Here is a 17,396-nt window from a genome sequence, read left to right as displayed (position 1 = left end):
TGCATCAGGATGTATTATTTTTCCTTCTTTACAAGAATATTGTCTGTTATTTCTTCTTAAAATGTAAAAATATCAACAAATGTTAAAAATCATATCGGCTTTATAATGTCACCCCTACTGAACATGAAAAGCGCCCTCCAACAAACTTAAAGTGGTCTGCGGGCCACCAGTTGAGAATCACAGTTGTAGAAGGCTTTGTGGCTCCGGACACGTTTAATTTAGTGAAGGAAAGGGCAGAAATGTCTCTTTCCATCGTAAAGGTTGTGGACCCCTGCTTTTTAACTATGTGTGCTTATTTCTGTTCACAAAAGCAGCCTAGTTCACCTCATGGACCTGCTGCAGAACAGCCATGCACAAACTGTCATAATCTGAAAGGAAAGCAGGTGAAAATCCCATTTTTTGTAATCCATTTTAATTTAAACATTACTTAGGTTTCTGTCATTTTTGTTTGAAGGTACAAGGAGCCACTTGAGACGAGCTGAAGAGCCACATGTGGACCCCTGGACTTTAGGGAGGCGAGCTGTTGTGCACACCAGAGGTCAGACTGTTCCCGCTCATGTTGCTTCACAGCAGGCACGGCAGAGCACAGCAGTAATGGTTTTAAAACACATAATGCCTCTGTAATCCCAGGGAGCCGGCTTTGATTCTGAACACGTTCATCAAGCATCACGCTCAGGTGGTCAACATTTTACTGAGGCAGCGTCATAAAAAACAACAAAAGTTAATGTCTTGTTTTTAACATTTATGACAGAGCTCATTAACTTAAGAGGGAAAAGAATAAACAGAAAAGCATTATTATTAAACTACTTTATTTTATGACTGAATTAACTAAGTTACAACTTTACCTCATAAACAACCACATAAATGTCATTGTTAAACCTGAACAACAAGTTGTGTTTCTGTCGGGCAGTCGTAAATAATTTCCACAGAAAACATAAAAGCAAGCTTCAACAAGCAGCTCCATCACTTGTTAACTCTCAGTACTGTACTAATGCATATTAATATAACACAGTCTGAGAAACAGGAAGGAAAGAACATTATCTTAGCACCACCATGTGGTCAGATACACACAGGCTCAAAAAGATTCAAGTGCTCAACTCAAAAGGTGTGTTCAGAATGAATTCATATATAAACACACACACACAAATATATATACATACATATATGTACATGTACATGTGCTGGTCATAAAATTAGAATATCATGAAAAGGTTGACTTATTTCAGTAATTCCAATCAAAAATTGAAACTTGTAAATTATATTCATTCATTACATGCAGGCTGATGTATTCCAAATTTTTATTTCTTTTAATGTTGATGATTATAACTGACAACTAATGAAAACCACAAATTCAATATCTCAGAATATAGAATATTACTAAAGACATTACGACAGACTCAGACTGCAGGCTTACTCATGGTCCCTATAGTTTTCAAACGCAGAATGGGAGGAAGAACTCCCAGTTGTCAGGCTCGTCTTTTATGAAACCAACTTCCAGTTTCTGTCCGTATGGCTGACACATTGTCCAGTTTTAAGACTGGACTTAAGATGTTTCTTTTTGATAAATCCTATAATTAATTGGTTTGGTTTATTTAAAAAGTTTATTTAAAACTTCCTGGTAGATTGCTGCGTTGACCTTGAACCTCAGAAAACACAGTGGATCAACATCAGCAGATGACATAGCAGCCCAAACCATAATTGACTGTGGAAATTTGACACTGGACCTCAAGCAACATGGATTCTGTGCCTCTCCTCTCTTCCTCCAAACTCTGGGACCTTGATTTCCAAAGGAAATGCAAAATTTACTTTCATCAGAGAACGTAACTTTGCACTACTCAGTAGCCCTCCCAGGCAAGATGCTTCTGACTCTGTCTCTTGTTCAAGAGTGGCTTGACACAAGGAAAGTGACAGCTGTAACCCATGTCTTGCATACTTCTGTGCATGGTGGTTCTTGAAGCACTGACTGCAGCTGCAGTCCACTCTTTGTGAATCTCCCCCACATTTTGGAATAAGTTTTGTTTCACCATCCTCTCCAGGGCGCAATTATCCCTATTGCTTGTACATCCAACAATTTTCAGTCAGGTCATCTGGACAGTTTCTTTTTGTGTGTGTGTGCTGAAACGTTTCACCTTCCATCCAGATGGCTTTGTCAGTCAATGAAACACACAAAACAAAACTGATTCTTCCCCCAACAGCTTACTCCAAAGTGGAACAAACCAGTTATGTTAGTGCTAAGATGGTCTCTTTGGCACGCCCCCTCCTCCGGTGCTGGCCCTCTTCCTCGTCGACAGTCATGTCAAACTGGTTCAAAACCAACAAATTCCATGCTTAATAATCCAGGTATACATACAATCCAGCAATTTTCAGTCAGGTTATCTGGACAGTTTCTTTTCTTTTCTTTTTATTCTTTTTTTTGCTGAAACGTTTCACCTTCCATCCAAAAGGCTTCATCAGTCAAGGAAACACACAACACAAAATTGATTATTTCCCCAACAGCTTACTCCAAAGTGGAACAAATCAGTTTTGAACCAGTTTGACATGACTGTCGATAAGGAAGAGGGCCGGCACTGGAGGAGGGGGTGTGCCAAAGAAACCATCTTAGCACCAACATAACTGGTTTGTTCCACTTTGGAGTAAGCTGGTGGGGGAAGAATCAGTTTTGTGTTGTGTGTTTCCTTGACTGATGAAGCCTTCTGGATGGAAGGTGAAACGTTTCAGCACAACAAAAAATTAAACTGTCCAGATGACCTGACTGAAATTTGTTGGATTGTATACCTGGATTATTGAGCATGGACTTGGTTGGTATGCTTGTACACTTTTTTTCTACCACATCATTTCCTTCCCTTCGCCTCTCTATTAATGTGCTTGGACACAGAGCTCTGTGAACAGCCAGCCTGTTTAGCAATGACATTTTGTGTCTTGCCCTCCTTGTGCAAGGTGTCAATGGTCGTCTTTTGACAACTGTCAGGTCAGCAGTCTTCCTCATGATTATGTAGCCTACAGAACTAGACCGAGAGACCATTTAAAGGCCTTTGCAAGTGTTTTGAGTTAATTAGTTGATTAGAGTGTGACACCAGGTGTTTTCAATATTGAACCTTTTTACAATATTCTAATGTTCTGAGATACTGAATTTGGGGTTTTCATTAGTTGTTGGTTATAATCATCACCATTAAATAATAAACATTTGAAATATATCAGTTTGTGTGTAATGAATGAATATAATATAAAAGTTTCACTTTTTGAATGGAATTACTGAAATAAATAAACTTTTTTCATTATATTCTAATTTTATGACCAGCACTTGTACAGTATATATAACAGTAACATTTTAAGCATTTTGACTTTGATTTGATGTCTTATTACTGAGATAATTCAAGAAATTCCAATAAACAGTGGCTGTGGCGCTCTAGAAGTGAAGCTGAAATGGGACCTAAAAGTCATAGGTTCAACTCTCTACCATGCCCACATGTTGTGGTGTCCTTGAGCAAGACAACTAGTCTCTAATTGCTCCCCGCTTACATAACTGCTCGCTGCTCCACCTGGGTTTATCTCACGTGTGATGGGTTAAATGCAGAGAACTAATTTCATCATTGTATAGAAACATACAGCAATGAGCACTTTCTTCTTCTTCTTCTTCTAAACGCATGTCAGTTGATTACACTGACTGATTCGTCCTGCTCGTAACAAACAACCTCATCCAGCTCTCTGACGAGCTCAGCCAGTGGATTCATGCTCTGGTCTCCTCTTTCCAGCAGCTCACATCGAAGGTTGGAGATGTCCTGTTTGATGGCTTTCAGCTCACCTGTGTGACAGTAAGACAAAAGTTTTTTTTCCCCACCTCTTTTTTTTTTTTTTTTTTTTTTTGTTAATGTGGCGATCCAAACCAGAGAAGCAGTTACCTTCATTCACTTCATCCTTATCTGGATCTGTCTGTGCTTTTAATATGAATCTTTTAATGAGGCAAGCCATTACTTTCTGCAAGGAAAAAAAACACAATTTAAGTGTTACATTGATGATCCAACTATTTTAATAAGACTAAGTTAGTTAAGAAATAAAGTGCAGTAATTGATTTAATTTAATGAGCATTTCTGATTGAAAAAACCTTCTCAAGTAATTTTATTGCTGATTGGTGAACATGTTTTAAGTAGTTCAATTTTCAATTCAGTTTATTTATGTAGCACCAAATCACAACAGAAGTCATCTCAGGGCACTGAACAGAAACATTCATATATAAAAATAATAATTGAACATTATTTATCTGAGGAGCAGACTGCTTTGACTCCATCACAGAACTCTCATCTTGAGCAAGCATGAAGGCGACAGTGGAAAGGAAAAACTCCCTCATAAAGAGGAAACCTTTAACAGAACCAGGCTCAGGACAAGCGTTCATCTGCTTCAACTGGCTGGGTTTGTTAGGAACAGCTACACAATGGCAGGTCAAGAATCACGTTGAGATAGAAATAGTATCAAATGAAAACTATTCAATTTTAACAATTCATTTTAAGAAATGAGGTCAATTTGTCCTCCAGTAGTCTAAGCTTAAGACAGCATGACAAATGAAGCCTAACTATAGAATTTATCAAAAAGTAAAGTCTTAAAACTGGACAATGTGTCAGTCTCACAGACAGAAACTGGAAGTTGGTTCCACATGAGCGGAGCCTGATAACTGAAAGATCTTCCTCCCATTCTGCTTTTGGAAACTCTAGGAACCGCAAGAAAACCTGCAGTTGGAGAGTGAAGTGCTCTGTTAGGAAAATATGGGACAATAAGATCTGTAATATTAGATGGAGCTAGGCTGTTGAGAGCTTTGTAGGTTTGAAGTAGGATTTTGAATTCAATTCTGGATTTGACAGGCAGTTCTAGTAACGTTTTTAATGTGGGGGATGAAAGACATGTCCTGATCGATAATAACACCAACATTTTTAACATTAGAGCTGGAGGCCAAATTAATGCCATCTAAGTTGGGAGAAAGACTGAAAAATGTATTCCTAAGATGCTCGGGTCCAAATATATAAACCTCAGTCGTGTCTGAGTTTAAAAGCAGAACATTTAGGGTCATCCAGGTTTTTATGTCTTAAGACATGCTTGTAGTCTAAGTAGCTGATTGGATTCATTGGGTTTTATGGACAAATATAATTGCTGTTTAATAACTTTACCTAATGGAAGCATATATAAGGTAAAGTTTTATTTATTTATTTTTTGTCCTTCATTTCTTTCAAAGTGGGAGAGTAAATGATGTCATCAAGTATAAAGCTGGTATCGGCCCGAATCATTTGGAAGTTTTTATGAGTACAAGTACTTGAGGCTGATATCAGTAATGGGACCAACCTGTTAGCAGCTTATACTCCTGAATATGAGGTGCTGAAATAATTTATAATAGTGCATGTTGCATTTTTACCAAACTTAATGCAAAACTTTCCAAGGCGAGACAATTTGCAGTCAGGTGGACAGCACAGATATTAAGGAGCTAGTCGGCATAAAGCAATGAAAGCTGCTTTACCTGATGACAAGCAGGAAGCCGACATGCATCCTTCAGCTCTTTGGGTTTCCTGAACTAAGATTAGAAACAAAAAGCATGAGAACTACTTTTCATGCAGCTATAGAACTGTGCAATGGGTATATGACAGCAGGAGGGTTGTGTAAAGTATTTATGTATATCTTACACATGGATATAATTCTTATTTTCTGTCCAGTAACATATATTTGGAAACCTTCATGCGTAAAATGTTTATTTAGCAGTCTTACATTGTTCAGTTCCATCTCATCATTTGGGTTGGCTTCTCTTTTGCTTGACGGTACATCCCACAGAAGTTTCTTCAGTCTCATCACAAGGGAAACAACAGATTTGGGACTGGGTACGAGGTTAAAGGGCACCGGCAGCGTTCGACCGTGGTCGAAATAAGAGAACCACAGTTTGGCTCTGGCAAATTTCCACTCCACATCCGCATCATCCTGCAGCGCCAGATAAGAATGAGGGGGAATGAGATGGAGAAAAACATAATGTTGACCATGAGTGATAATAGATAAAAGACATTAAATGGGGGAGAAAATGAATTAATAGAGAATAATTAATAAAAGTAGTTGGTGGTTAAGTCATACCTGAATTTCATGGAAGGAGCTGTTGAACATCGCTATGAGCATATTGAGCAAAACAATCACCATGGTGAAGTTGTACACCCCATAAAGAACATAACCTGTGTTCTCTATGAACTTGTGGTTGATGTTAATGACCACTGACTTCACTCCTGACAGTCCAAAGATGGCCCAGAACAAGGTTTTGAAACTTTCTTCCACTCTGGAGGACAGGAAAACATGGACAAGGAGTTTTAGTCGTGCACCAGTAGAGTCCAGGACAACATCGTAATGCAGATTTCCTGCACTCACGTCGTAAACGCAACGTTGTGCTTGGCCCCGAGGTAGTACGAGTACAGGTTGAACATTCCCACCATGAATGCAACAAAAACTGTTGTGAAAATCACCATGAATTTAAAAATGTCTTTCACTGTTCTGCCCAGGGAGATCTGCAGAGGTCCGAACCTCTCGCTGGCAGGCAGGATGTACGCGACGCGACAGAAACTCAGAACCACAGCGATCGCGTAGAGGCCCTCGGAAATGAGCTGCGGGTCTGAGGGCGTCCAGTGAATTCTCGCTGGGAAGAGAGAAATGTTATCCTTTCGGTTTTTGGTTGGTACAAAGTGGGTTGGTTTTAAAAACAAAAGCAAAGCAAAACTAATATTTTAAAATCCTTCTAAAACTAAGTATTGCCATCGTCTGATTATGTCTCATACATTTTGATAGTTATAGTCGTATAAATAGTGGAGTAAACGTAGATTGTTTGCTTGTTTCTGTGTGTAAATTGTTCCATCATCTTTTACTCGCTACTTCCTTTTTGGGTCGTGGGGGTCACTGGTGCCCATTTACAGCAGTCACTGTGCGAGAGGTGGGGGACACTTGGACAGGTCTTCAGTCCATCACAGTGACACATAGAGACAAACGAGACAAACAACCATTCACTCTGTCACTCACACCTAGAGACAATGTAGAGTTATCAATCAGAATAACATGCATGTTTTTATTCTGTGGGAGGAAACTGGAGTACCCGGAGAAAACCTATGCATGCACGGAGAGAACATGCAAACTCCACACAGAAAGGCCCCTGGCTGGGATTCAATCCGGCAACCTTCTGGCTAAGAGGCAGCAGCTCTAACAACTGCTCCACCGGGCCGCCCTAAAGTGTTCCCTTACTGAAAAAAATCTGGATTTTTGATGGCAATATATGTTCACATGTCAAACAAACGTGTCAAAATCACACAAAAAATACTTGAAGCATGTGTTTTACATGCTATAGTATAGCTGTGTGTGTGTGTGTGGGGGGGGGTGTTTATTGGCATAATATATCTTGAACCACTGGACAGATGTTAATGCAAAAAGTAACAAGTGTCTACAACTGACTAAAGTTTGGAGTCAGTCTGATTCAAGATGGCTGCCACTGCCATGACACATTCAAAAACAGAAGAAAGGCGATAATAGTAGTAGCTGAGTCTGATCCCCAACACATACCTGGGTGCTAAAATACTGTGAGAAATCTTGTTTGCCATTAACTCTGTCCGTCTGTTAGCAAAATATTTCATGAGCCACTGAATTAATGAAACTTTCACCAAGTGATAAATGGCTGTTCCTCTAAAACCGACACATTTTTGAAGTCAACTCAATTCAAGATGGCCGCCACAGCAAACTGACTTAAAAAAACAACACAAGAATGGTTTCAACCTAGTCAGTTTTACAGATACTCTACTAAAACCAGTTGTGGTTAAAGCTAAAAGTCATTCACACCACATGTGCTACTTACTACATGAAATCTTGGCTTAAAATTTTAGCACTAACTATAGGACTCAGTCCTGTTTATCTGTTAGTAAAATATCTTGTGAACTACAAACAAACTTCAATGGACATTTTCAGAGTAGTTGTTCGTTCAACCTTTATTTATACAGGCTAGCCTCATTGAGCCACCAGGACTCATATACAAGAGGGACCTGTTCCAGACATGTACAGGTTGTAGTTATTAGCAGTTACTATATGAAATGCGTGAGGGAAACTTGCCTTCCGTGCAGAATCGCCATCAAGGAATTTCAGAAGCATTTTTTTCGTAGCTCGAGGCTGCTCATGATCAAATGTCCCAGGTTTACAACCATACAACCCCTTATTGAGCATGGACTTTTTTGGTTTTGAACCAGTTTGACATGACTGTCAACGAGGAAGAGGGCCGGCATCGGAGGATGGGGCGTGCCAAAGACACCATCTTAGCACCAACATAACTTTTCATTCAACCTTTATTTAGACAGGTAAATCCCATTGAGCCTCGAGGACTCATTTACAAGAGAGACCTGATTTCAACAAAGAATGATGACAACAATGGACAACAGCGACAACAATAAACAGTTCTAAAAAGTCATACAGATTTTTTTTTTTCATTAGGATGGCTAAAAAAAAGAAGAGTAACAAAAAACAGCTAGATTCTAAGGTCAATGTAGAAAACTAAAAGCAGGAACATGTCTGCATTGGTCCCTGCCAGGAGTCCAACAGATTCTTAAAGCCACTTAGAGAGGTCAGAACTGGTTTGTTCCACTTTGGAGTAAGCTGCTTGGGGGAAGAATCAGTTTTGTGTTGTGTGTTTCCTTGACTGGTGAAACCTTCCGGATGGAAGATGAAATGTTTCAGCAGAAAAAGAAACTGTCCAGATGACCTGACATCTTTGTTGGATTGTATACCTGGATTATTGAGCATGGACATTTTTGGTTTTCATACAACCTTGAACTCACCCGATTTTGTCTGCTCTCGGAAGCTAAGTAAGATTGGGCTTGGTTAGTACTTGGATGGGAGACTGGCTGGGATACTAGGTGCTGTAAGCTTTGGCCGAGATGGTGTAATGGTAAGGCAGCCAATTTGGGACCAGAATGTTGCAGGTTCAACTCCCCGCCATAAGCACATGTCGTGGTGTCCCTGAGCAGGACGCCTAATCCCTAATTTGCTCCCCAGGCACCTACACAGCTGCCCGCTGCTCCACCTGTGTGTATCTCATGTCTGATGGGTTAAATGCAAAGAACTAATTTCATCACTGGATAGAAACATACAACAATGAATAGCACTTTCTTTCTTTCTTTCTTTGGGTGATTAATCCAATAATTCTCAGTCAGGTCATCTGGACAGTTTCTTTTGTATAGAGATGTTTCACCCTCTATCCGGAGGGCTTCATCAGTCTGAGGAGTTCCAGTAAACTGTTTCCCCACCAAGAAGTAAACTCCTTAAGTGGACCAACCAGTTTGCTGGAGCTAAGATGGTTTCTGGGAATTATTGGATTTGATACAATTCAGTTTATTTATATAGCGCCAAATCACAACAATGTTGTCTCAGGGCACTTTACAGGAACATTCACATACATAAAAGCCAATTAGTAAAGTTCTCTAAGGATACCTGGATGATTGAGCAAGAACTTTGTTGTTTTGGGTGATTAACTTTTGGAGCAAATCCAGTTCAAAATGGCCACCACAGGTAATCAATATCATCCAACACAAAACATGGCTGTCATTCAGTGAATCACACTTACCCAGCTGGAAATATTGTACCTCAAGGGGCAAAGTGAAGTTGGACTGGTCAGCCTGGTGCTCGTCAATGTAACCTTGAGCAGAACGTGCGTGCCAGAAAGCCATTAATCTGGCAACGAAGGAACTCAAGAAAATGGACAAAATACTGAAGTCGAGAAGCTTCCAGGGTTCTGAAATGTATTCTCTGATGTCTTGGGACCAAATAACTTTGCACTCCTCCCATATTTTACCTGTTGGGGGGGATAAAAGGCATTATTTTGTTCAGATGCACAGTTTCTCTCTTTAAAAATTCATGTTAAACATGTACTGTACACGTCATGAATACTTTAATTGAAATTACATATAATTTACTGTTACTTCATATCAGTAAAACGTGATAATTAACCTTACTTCTAGAACTAAGTAAAAATGTTAATCTGTCTATTTGGTTGTTGGAAATTAAGTCATTGAGTTGTGTTGAATGTGGTAAACACAAATTTCTGGTCTTAAGTAGTGGCTGCACGACTTCATATTTTTTTTAAAGTTGACTTCATCATGATAAAAGTCTAGTTGACTAGTCGCTGTGACGTCCTAGGAACTCAAGACGCTATATCATATTCACAAAAAAAGTCACTTAATATTTACAATAAAAAAAGAACAACAAAACATCAGGAGCATGTATTTATGCTTCTACCATTTACTACTTATTTACTACTGCAAATAAGTCACAGGAAACCCAAAACTATTATTAAGCTGCAAAAGTGAAAGAAACATGTGGCACGTCAAAAACAAAACGAAAAACAGGAGGCGACGTGGCGGCTGGGTCCAGTCCAGTCAAGCTTCAGGTGGGTTGCTGGCGGTGAGCCATCTGGACTTTTTTGTTTTTTAATTCTTTCAACCCATTTTAAGTGACTTCAATCATCACAAATAAGATTTTAAAAAAAGGCTAATAAAGCATTATAATGTACAGAAAGTAAAGATCTGAAGAGTGAAAGGTATTTTAACACAAAAAATGAATGAAAGAAAAAGAAGTTGTGATGGAAAAGTTGTGACCTATGACCCAAGAAATGATGAGAATCTCCATCCAGGTGAAGGATGTGGTCTTCATCCTGAACAGCTGAGTGGGGTAGTCGTGGGCGGTCATGTTGGGCAGCAGTGACGTTCCTGCGAAGCGGTCTGCAGCGTTCAGGACCAGCAGACAAAGAAAGATCATGAAGGAAGCCGTGTGAGCCACGAACTTCAGGAAGGGTGCACACATGAGTCTGCCCAGCTGACGTCACAGGAAGGCAAAGCAAAAAAACACATGACTTGTAGTTTTATAATACCCATAAACTTATATTAAACTGTATGTAAGTGATGCAAAGTCTGCATTGTGAAAGCAAGCCCTGTTTCCAACTAAGCTGTGATCGACAGCGACCTAATCAGCAAAAAGATGAGTGTTTTTATGTTTGCTTATTTGACTATTTAAACAGAAACACATAGATATCCTGAATTATTAACCAGTTTAAGATTCTTTAGCAGATTATAAAACGCTTCCTTTAAGAAAAGAAATGCGTGAACTTTGATGTGACTCACTTTACTTGACGGTACCACCCAGTAAATAAAAGCCATGATAGGCAGTCCAGCAGCTACACCCATGAAGAGAAGAATTTTAAAGGCCAACGTTTGCTGGCGTAGTCCGGACAAGTTCTCGTACCAGATGGAGCGCAGCTGCTGTTGGCAGTTTGGATGAGCCACAAACTGCTCCAAGAGACATAAGATCATTTGGTGTGTTTGTTTGTGACAAGGAAATAAAGATGGAAAGGAAAAAATGGATAAAACTTGAATATTGCTTGGTCAATAATGAGCTAAAATATTAAAACAATTGGTGATTATCTGATAATCTTACCTTTTTTACTTCGTATTTTATTACATGTTTTAACCTGATGAGGTTTGGTCTGCACAAGGTGTCGGAGTCAGGCCAGGACTCGGCGTCACCGTTTAAGACGGCCTCCACTTCCTGTGTGTTTCGACACAGATCCAGGAGTCCCACCACAAAGTCTTTGCACTGCAGCGACAGTTTCTCGTACTCGTTCTGTCATACGAACATGGAAGCAAGAGAAACAAACCATACTTTCAGCTATTTTAACTGTGCATATATCAAAACTTTCAGCTCATTCAGCTATGTTTTGAAACTTTTACACTTGTTGTTTAATTTTATTCAGATCGTTTCCATTATTAAATTAACGAGGAATTTTTCTAATCTTTGAAAAACTTCACTATGCTTCATTTGTAGCTTTTAGCTACTGTTATGTCAGATTTAGCCTTTTTTTTTCTTTTGGCTGCTCCCTTATTCAGGGGTCACCACAGCAAACTAACTCACACCAAGACTTGGAAACTGTTTTTACATTGGATGCCCTTCCTGACACAACCGCAGATCACGAGCTATACCACAGCCCTCTGTGTGGAGCAGAGTGCTGCCATCTCGGATGCCTGGGGGAGTAGATGGTGGGGGTTAAGGGCCTTGCTCAAGGGCCCAGAGTGGGGCAAATGAGGGTGGAGGCAGGTGTGCTTCACCTTTCTCACTTACATTTTGATGTTGTCGGTCCAGGGAGTGAAGGGCGTCCTTCGAACCTCTGAATCCTTCCAGAGAAGGAATCCATCTCTGCTCTTTGCAGATGATGTGGTCCTGTTGCCGTCATAGTGCCATGAGCTTCAGCTCTCACTGGAGCGGTTCACAACTGACTGTGAAATGGTTGGGGTGAGAATCAGCAGCACCTCCAAATTTGAGGTCATGGTCCTCAGTTAGAAAAGGGTGGATTGATCTCTTTGGGTCGAGAGTGAGGTTCTGCCTCAAGTGGAGGAGTTCAAGTATCTCTGGGTTTGTTCACGAGTGAGGGAAGAATGGAGCGTGAGATTGACAGACGGATTGGTGCAGCGTCTGCAGTATTGCGGACTCTGTGCCAGTCCGCTGTGGTGAAGAGGGGGCTGACCTGTAAGGCAAAGCTTTCTTTTTACTTGTCAGTCTACGTTCCTACCCTCACCTATGGTCATGAGCTCTGGGTGGTGACCGAGAGAATGAGATTGTGGATACAGGCAGATGAAATGAGTTTCCTCCGCAGGGTAGCTGGACTCTCCCATAGAGATAGGGTGAGAAGTTCAGTTATCTGGGAGAGACTCGGAGTAGAACTGCTGCTCCTCCACATCGAGAGGAGCCAGTTGAGGTGGTTCGGGCATCTGGTAAGGATGCTCCCTGGGCTTCAGGCATGGCTGACCAGGAGGAGAACTCAGGGAAGAAGCCGGACACGCTAGAGAGAGTATGTCTCTCGGTTGGCCTGGGAGCGCCTTGGGGGCCTCCCAGAAGAGCTAGAAGAGGTGGTTGTGGCAAGAGATGTCTGGATCTCCCTGCTCAAGCTGCTGCCCCCGCAACCCGACTTCAGAATAAGAAAATGGCTGGCTGGCTGACTGGATGGATGGATGGATGGATGGATGGATGGATGGATGGATGGATGGATGGATGGATGGATGGCTGGCTGGCTGGCTGGCTGGCTGGCTGGCTGGATGGATGGATGGATGGATGGATGGATGGATGGATGGATGGATGGATGGATGGATGGATGGATGGATGGATGGATGAGGGAGTTAAACCGGTGACCTTCCAATCACACGCCTAACTTCTCTAGCCTCTGCACCACCACTTCTGCTGCTAAACATGCTTTAAACATTAATTTTCCTTTACTGTATTATTTTAATAAAAACACATGTAGGTCCAAAATGACAAACAAAGAAAACACAAAAATCCACAATATTCCAAATTTACTGCTACTGTTCTCCCCAATTTTTATTTTTAGCTACTGTTAATATGGTTTCAGCTCCTTCATTTAAAAAATAAAAAAAATCTTCAAAAACAATTAACACTTAACATTTACCATTACTACTTCTTTAATTTATTAATATATATACATTTTAATTATTATTATTCCAAATGGAGCTACAGTGTTTATAGAAAAGTAATGTGTACATTTGAGGTCAAACATTGTACCTTAAACTCCTTTTCGGTGTTTGCCAGGACTGCGAGCTCCTTGCTCAGCTCCAAAGCTGCCATCACGGGGTCTGGACTGGAGAGACAAAGGTACGCTGGACTGGCCAGACCTTTGTACGCACTGATTCGAGACTTTGAGTGGCTAAAAGCATCACATCCGTGCTGCTCACAACAAGTCCTGCACTGACAGAAGCAGTCATGGGGACGCTCAATACGGACCCCCTTTGTGAGAAGTATATGCACTATTTCATACTTGTGGCACTGTGAAGCCAGGATGAGGGGGGTGGTGTCATGAGAGAAATATGTGCCACTGTTGTCACAAGAAAAAACCTCATCCCGTGTCTCCAACTGGCTGAGACTGTTTGTCAGCCTCCCAACATCTGCAAAGACCTTGTGGCTTAACATGGCCTCTACTATACGGATGTAACCTTTACTGATGGCCAACAGCAAAGCTTCCCCTATTCTGGCAAGTTCTTTCTTCTCAAGAAGAAGTTTGCAAACTTCTAAATGTCCCTTGGCAGCTGCAAGCTGCAGTGCATTCTGACCCAAGTCGTTAACACAGTTGACATTGAGTAGTGGAAGCTCCTTCAGGAGCCGCCTCACTTCAGGAAGATTTCCATTTTCCACAGCTTCCAGAAAACGCTCCTCTGTCGAAGGAAGAGAGGCTGACGGCTGAGAGTGAAACAGGTAGCCAGCTCCCCGAGCCGTCCGTCTCCAAGGTTTGGTGCCTAAAAGTTCCATCGACATTGTGGATTTTCCTTCACTGTTCTAAGTTGTCATGTGAGGCAGGTGCTAACGTTGACTATTGTTCTGAGTGCTGAGTCAGAATGTCTAAACATTCAGCTCATCTGGGAAAAGTATGCTATGACTTTTTTTTTGGTAGCTTGATACTTTTTTAAATATTTCACTTTATTCAAATTTTCCACAGAAATACATCCAGATCTCCAGTTTCTTCAAAAATGTTGTTCTGTTAGAAATCTGCTTCGGCATGCTTTATTTTAGTCTACTTCTGCTAGAGTCCTCCAGACTCTGGGACCTTGATTTCCAAAGAAAATGCAAAATTTACTTTCATCAGAGAACATAACTTTGGACCAGTCAGCAGCAGTCCCAGGCAAGACGCTTCTGAAGCTGTCTCTTGTTCAAGAGTGGCTTTACACAAGGACTGTGACAACTGAATCCCTTGTCTTGCATACGTCTGAGCGTGGTGGTTCTAGTTGAGGTGGTTCAGGCATCTTGTAAGGATGCTCCCTGGGCACCTCCCTTGGGAGGTGCTTCAAGCATGTCCAATTGGGAGTAGACTCAGGGGAAGACCCAGGACACGCTGGAGAGACTGTCTCTCGGTTGGCACGGGAACGCCTTGGGGTCCTCCCAGAAGAGCTAGAAGAGGTGGCAGTGGAAAGAGATGTCTGGGCCTCCCTGCTCAAGCTGCTGCCCCAGCGATCCAACTTTGGAAAAAGCAGAAGATGAATGGATGGATACTTCTGCTAATTTAGCTAACACTCTGCTGCAGCTGTAAGCTGCTCTTTTGCTACTTTTAGCCACTATTTTCATGCTTTAACTGCTATTCTGTTTTTTAAGTCTTTAGCTACAATTTTGCTAATTTTAGCTACTTTCACTGGATTTTGCTACATTTAGCTTCAGGTATGATATTATTAGCAGCTGTTTTACTTATTTGACATCTTATTTTAGTTTTAGCAAGTGTTTTGCTAAATTTAGCTAATGTTTTTTTTTTTTTTTTTTTTTTAACCTTTAACTTCTATTTTGCTTATTTTAACTTTGGCAACTGTTTTGCTAAGTTTATATTTTGTATCTGTTTATCAAATTTTAGCTCCTGTCCCCTTTCATCTTTTAGCTACTTTTCTGCTTATTTTAATTGTTCAGCCTGTGTTCTGATTCATTTAGCTTTTCGCTTGCGTTCTGCTCATTTTGGCCTCAGTTTTGCTCGTTTTAGCTTCCAATTTATCAACTCAGTTTATTTTATTATTATTATTTGGTGAATTTCTGCAAAGTCAGCATTCACATTGTATTTTCATCCATCTCTATTTCCAAAAAAAGGGTCCTGGAAATGATAATTTAAGAGCTGAATGCATGCTTGGCGTCAGCTGAATTTGCACTTGGGCTACATGTGTGACACCACCCACAGATTCATCATCTGCTCTTTTTAATCACATGACATGGCACTGTTTATCCACTCCACCTCTTGTCCCAGCACAGATTCATTCAGCTCTTCTAGAATACGAACTAAAGAATGATGCTGCTGTCTGAGATCATATAAGCAATCTTTTACCATGTAAGCCTTTTTAAGCATGACACAAAACACAAAAAATACACTAATGATAGCAGCTATTTTAGTACTAATTACATCTTGTGTTACTGTCAAGCTAGTTAATCTATTTTCTGCTCAGTAATCACCCTGAAATAATGCGGTTATCTCTGGAGCGAATTGCTTTGGCACTGATGCAGATGTCAAATGATGACAAGACCCCTTCATTTAGTCATAATTAATGTTAACACAATTTTACGCAACAGAGCAACCTGGAAAGTGCAAGCAGATAATGCAGCTGTTTGCTAGTCCAATTGTTTGTGGAAAAAGTTGTCCTTCTGTTTATCTAGTGCAAGTGAGAAAATTCTAAAGTTTGAATCAAAATTAAATTTACACTATGAAAATTACTTCAGATTCTGTAAAATTGTTTATTTTTACAGGAAAACAGACAGAAGCCTGAATCTTTGCTTCCTTAAATTTAGAGATCTGTTGTGCTTTTCCATCATATTTGTCAGAAAGTGATGGATCAGTGGACTGAAAAAATAAATAAAATATATTTGATGGGTACCTGGCATCCTTTATTAATGATGGGTAAGATTAATGTAAAAGCCTATTCAGAAAAATCGAGCATTAGCAAACACTCACCTCTGAAAGGATTGGTCCTCCAAATGTCTCTGCAATCATTCCAGTTTGAATCATGAGAGTATTATAACAGCATCCACTGATGGTCAGTTGCCTTTCAAGTAAAATCCATCTCGGCTTGAAGACAACCTTTCAGCCACAGTCCATCCCAGCGTATGTTTTCATGCTGCATGCGTTTGCACGCCCAGTGGGCGGCTTTAAGCAGATTTAAAGGTGCGTCCTGGATACTGAATTACGTTTAATTTCATATGATTACACAGCACCAACTTAACCCAAAATGTAGTTAAGCCATCAAAACCATACAAAAAGTGACATTCTTGTAAGGCAAGGTGCAAAATTATCATTTTATAACTTATTCAGAAAATGTCAGTATTCAGGCCACAAGTAATGGTTTGTCGTTTTTACTAATGAGACTAGCCGTTTGTGTGCATTTTTAGTACAGTGAATATTCAGTATCCATCTACCTTTGTACAACTCGATATAACGGCAGCAAATAAACGAACAAAGTAGATTTTATCAAATCCTAGTGATTCCTGTTGCAATCAGATATGAAAAGCAAAAGGGCACACACACACTTTCATATTTGACTATAGACTTTCATACCAAGGAAGGATATTAGTCAGTACAAAATGTTAAAACTACAACTTCTACTAAAGATTTAAAAAGACCAGTTTGTGTGAATGTTCAAAGATAAGGGTCAACACTTACTACTCAAGGATTCAAAGATATTTTTTATTGTCATACCAGCTCATATTTGCATGTTTATAGTGCGAAATTCAGACTCAGGTCCCAGATTAAAAAGCCTAACAATTAACAAATAAGTACAATATATACATACACACACACACACACACACACACACACACACACACACACACACATATATATA

General features: G+C 40.3%; 1 protein-coding gene across 1 annotated transcript; it reads right to left on the bottom strand.

Moving 5' to 3' along the window:
• Positions 1–3,647: 3,647 nt before the first annotated feature.
• Positions 3,648–14,343, bottom strand: trpc6b (transient receptor potential cation channel, subfamily C, member 6b). Its single transcript, XM_037678309.1, has 10 exons — positions 13,603–14,343; positions 11,470–11,655; positions 11,157–11,321; positions 10,635–10,851; positions 9,605–9,832; positions 6,385–6,649; positions 6,100–6,295; positions 5,746–5,952; positions 3,900–3,975; positions 3,648–3,802 (listed from the first exon to the last, which is right to left on the bottom strand). Exons 1-10 carry the CDS (start codon positions 14,341–14,343, stop codon positions 3,648–3,650), a joined length of 2,436 nt encoding a protein of 811 aa, XP_037534237.1.
• Between the last annotated feature and the right edge of the window lie 3,053 nt (positions 14,344–17,396).

Source organism: Nematolebias whitei, chromosome 6, assembly GCF_014905685.2.
Source record: "Nematolebias whitei isolate Nwh7 chromosome 6, NemWhi1, whole genome shotgun sequence".
Classification (NCBI taxonomy): Eukaryota; Metazoa; Chordata; class Actinopteri; order Cyprinodontiformes; family Rivulidae; genus Nematolebias; species Nematolebias whitei.
Note: the sequence above shows the minus strand (reverse complement) of the source record. Positions and strands in the feature narration are given on the sequence as shown.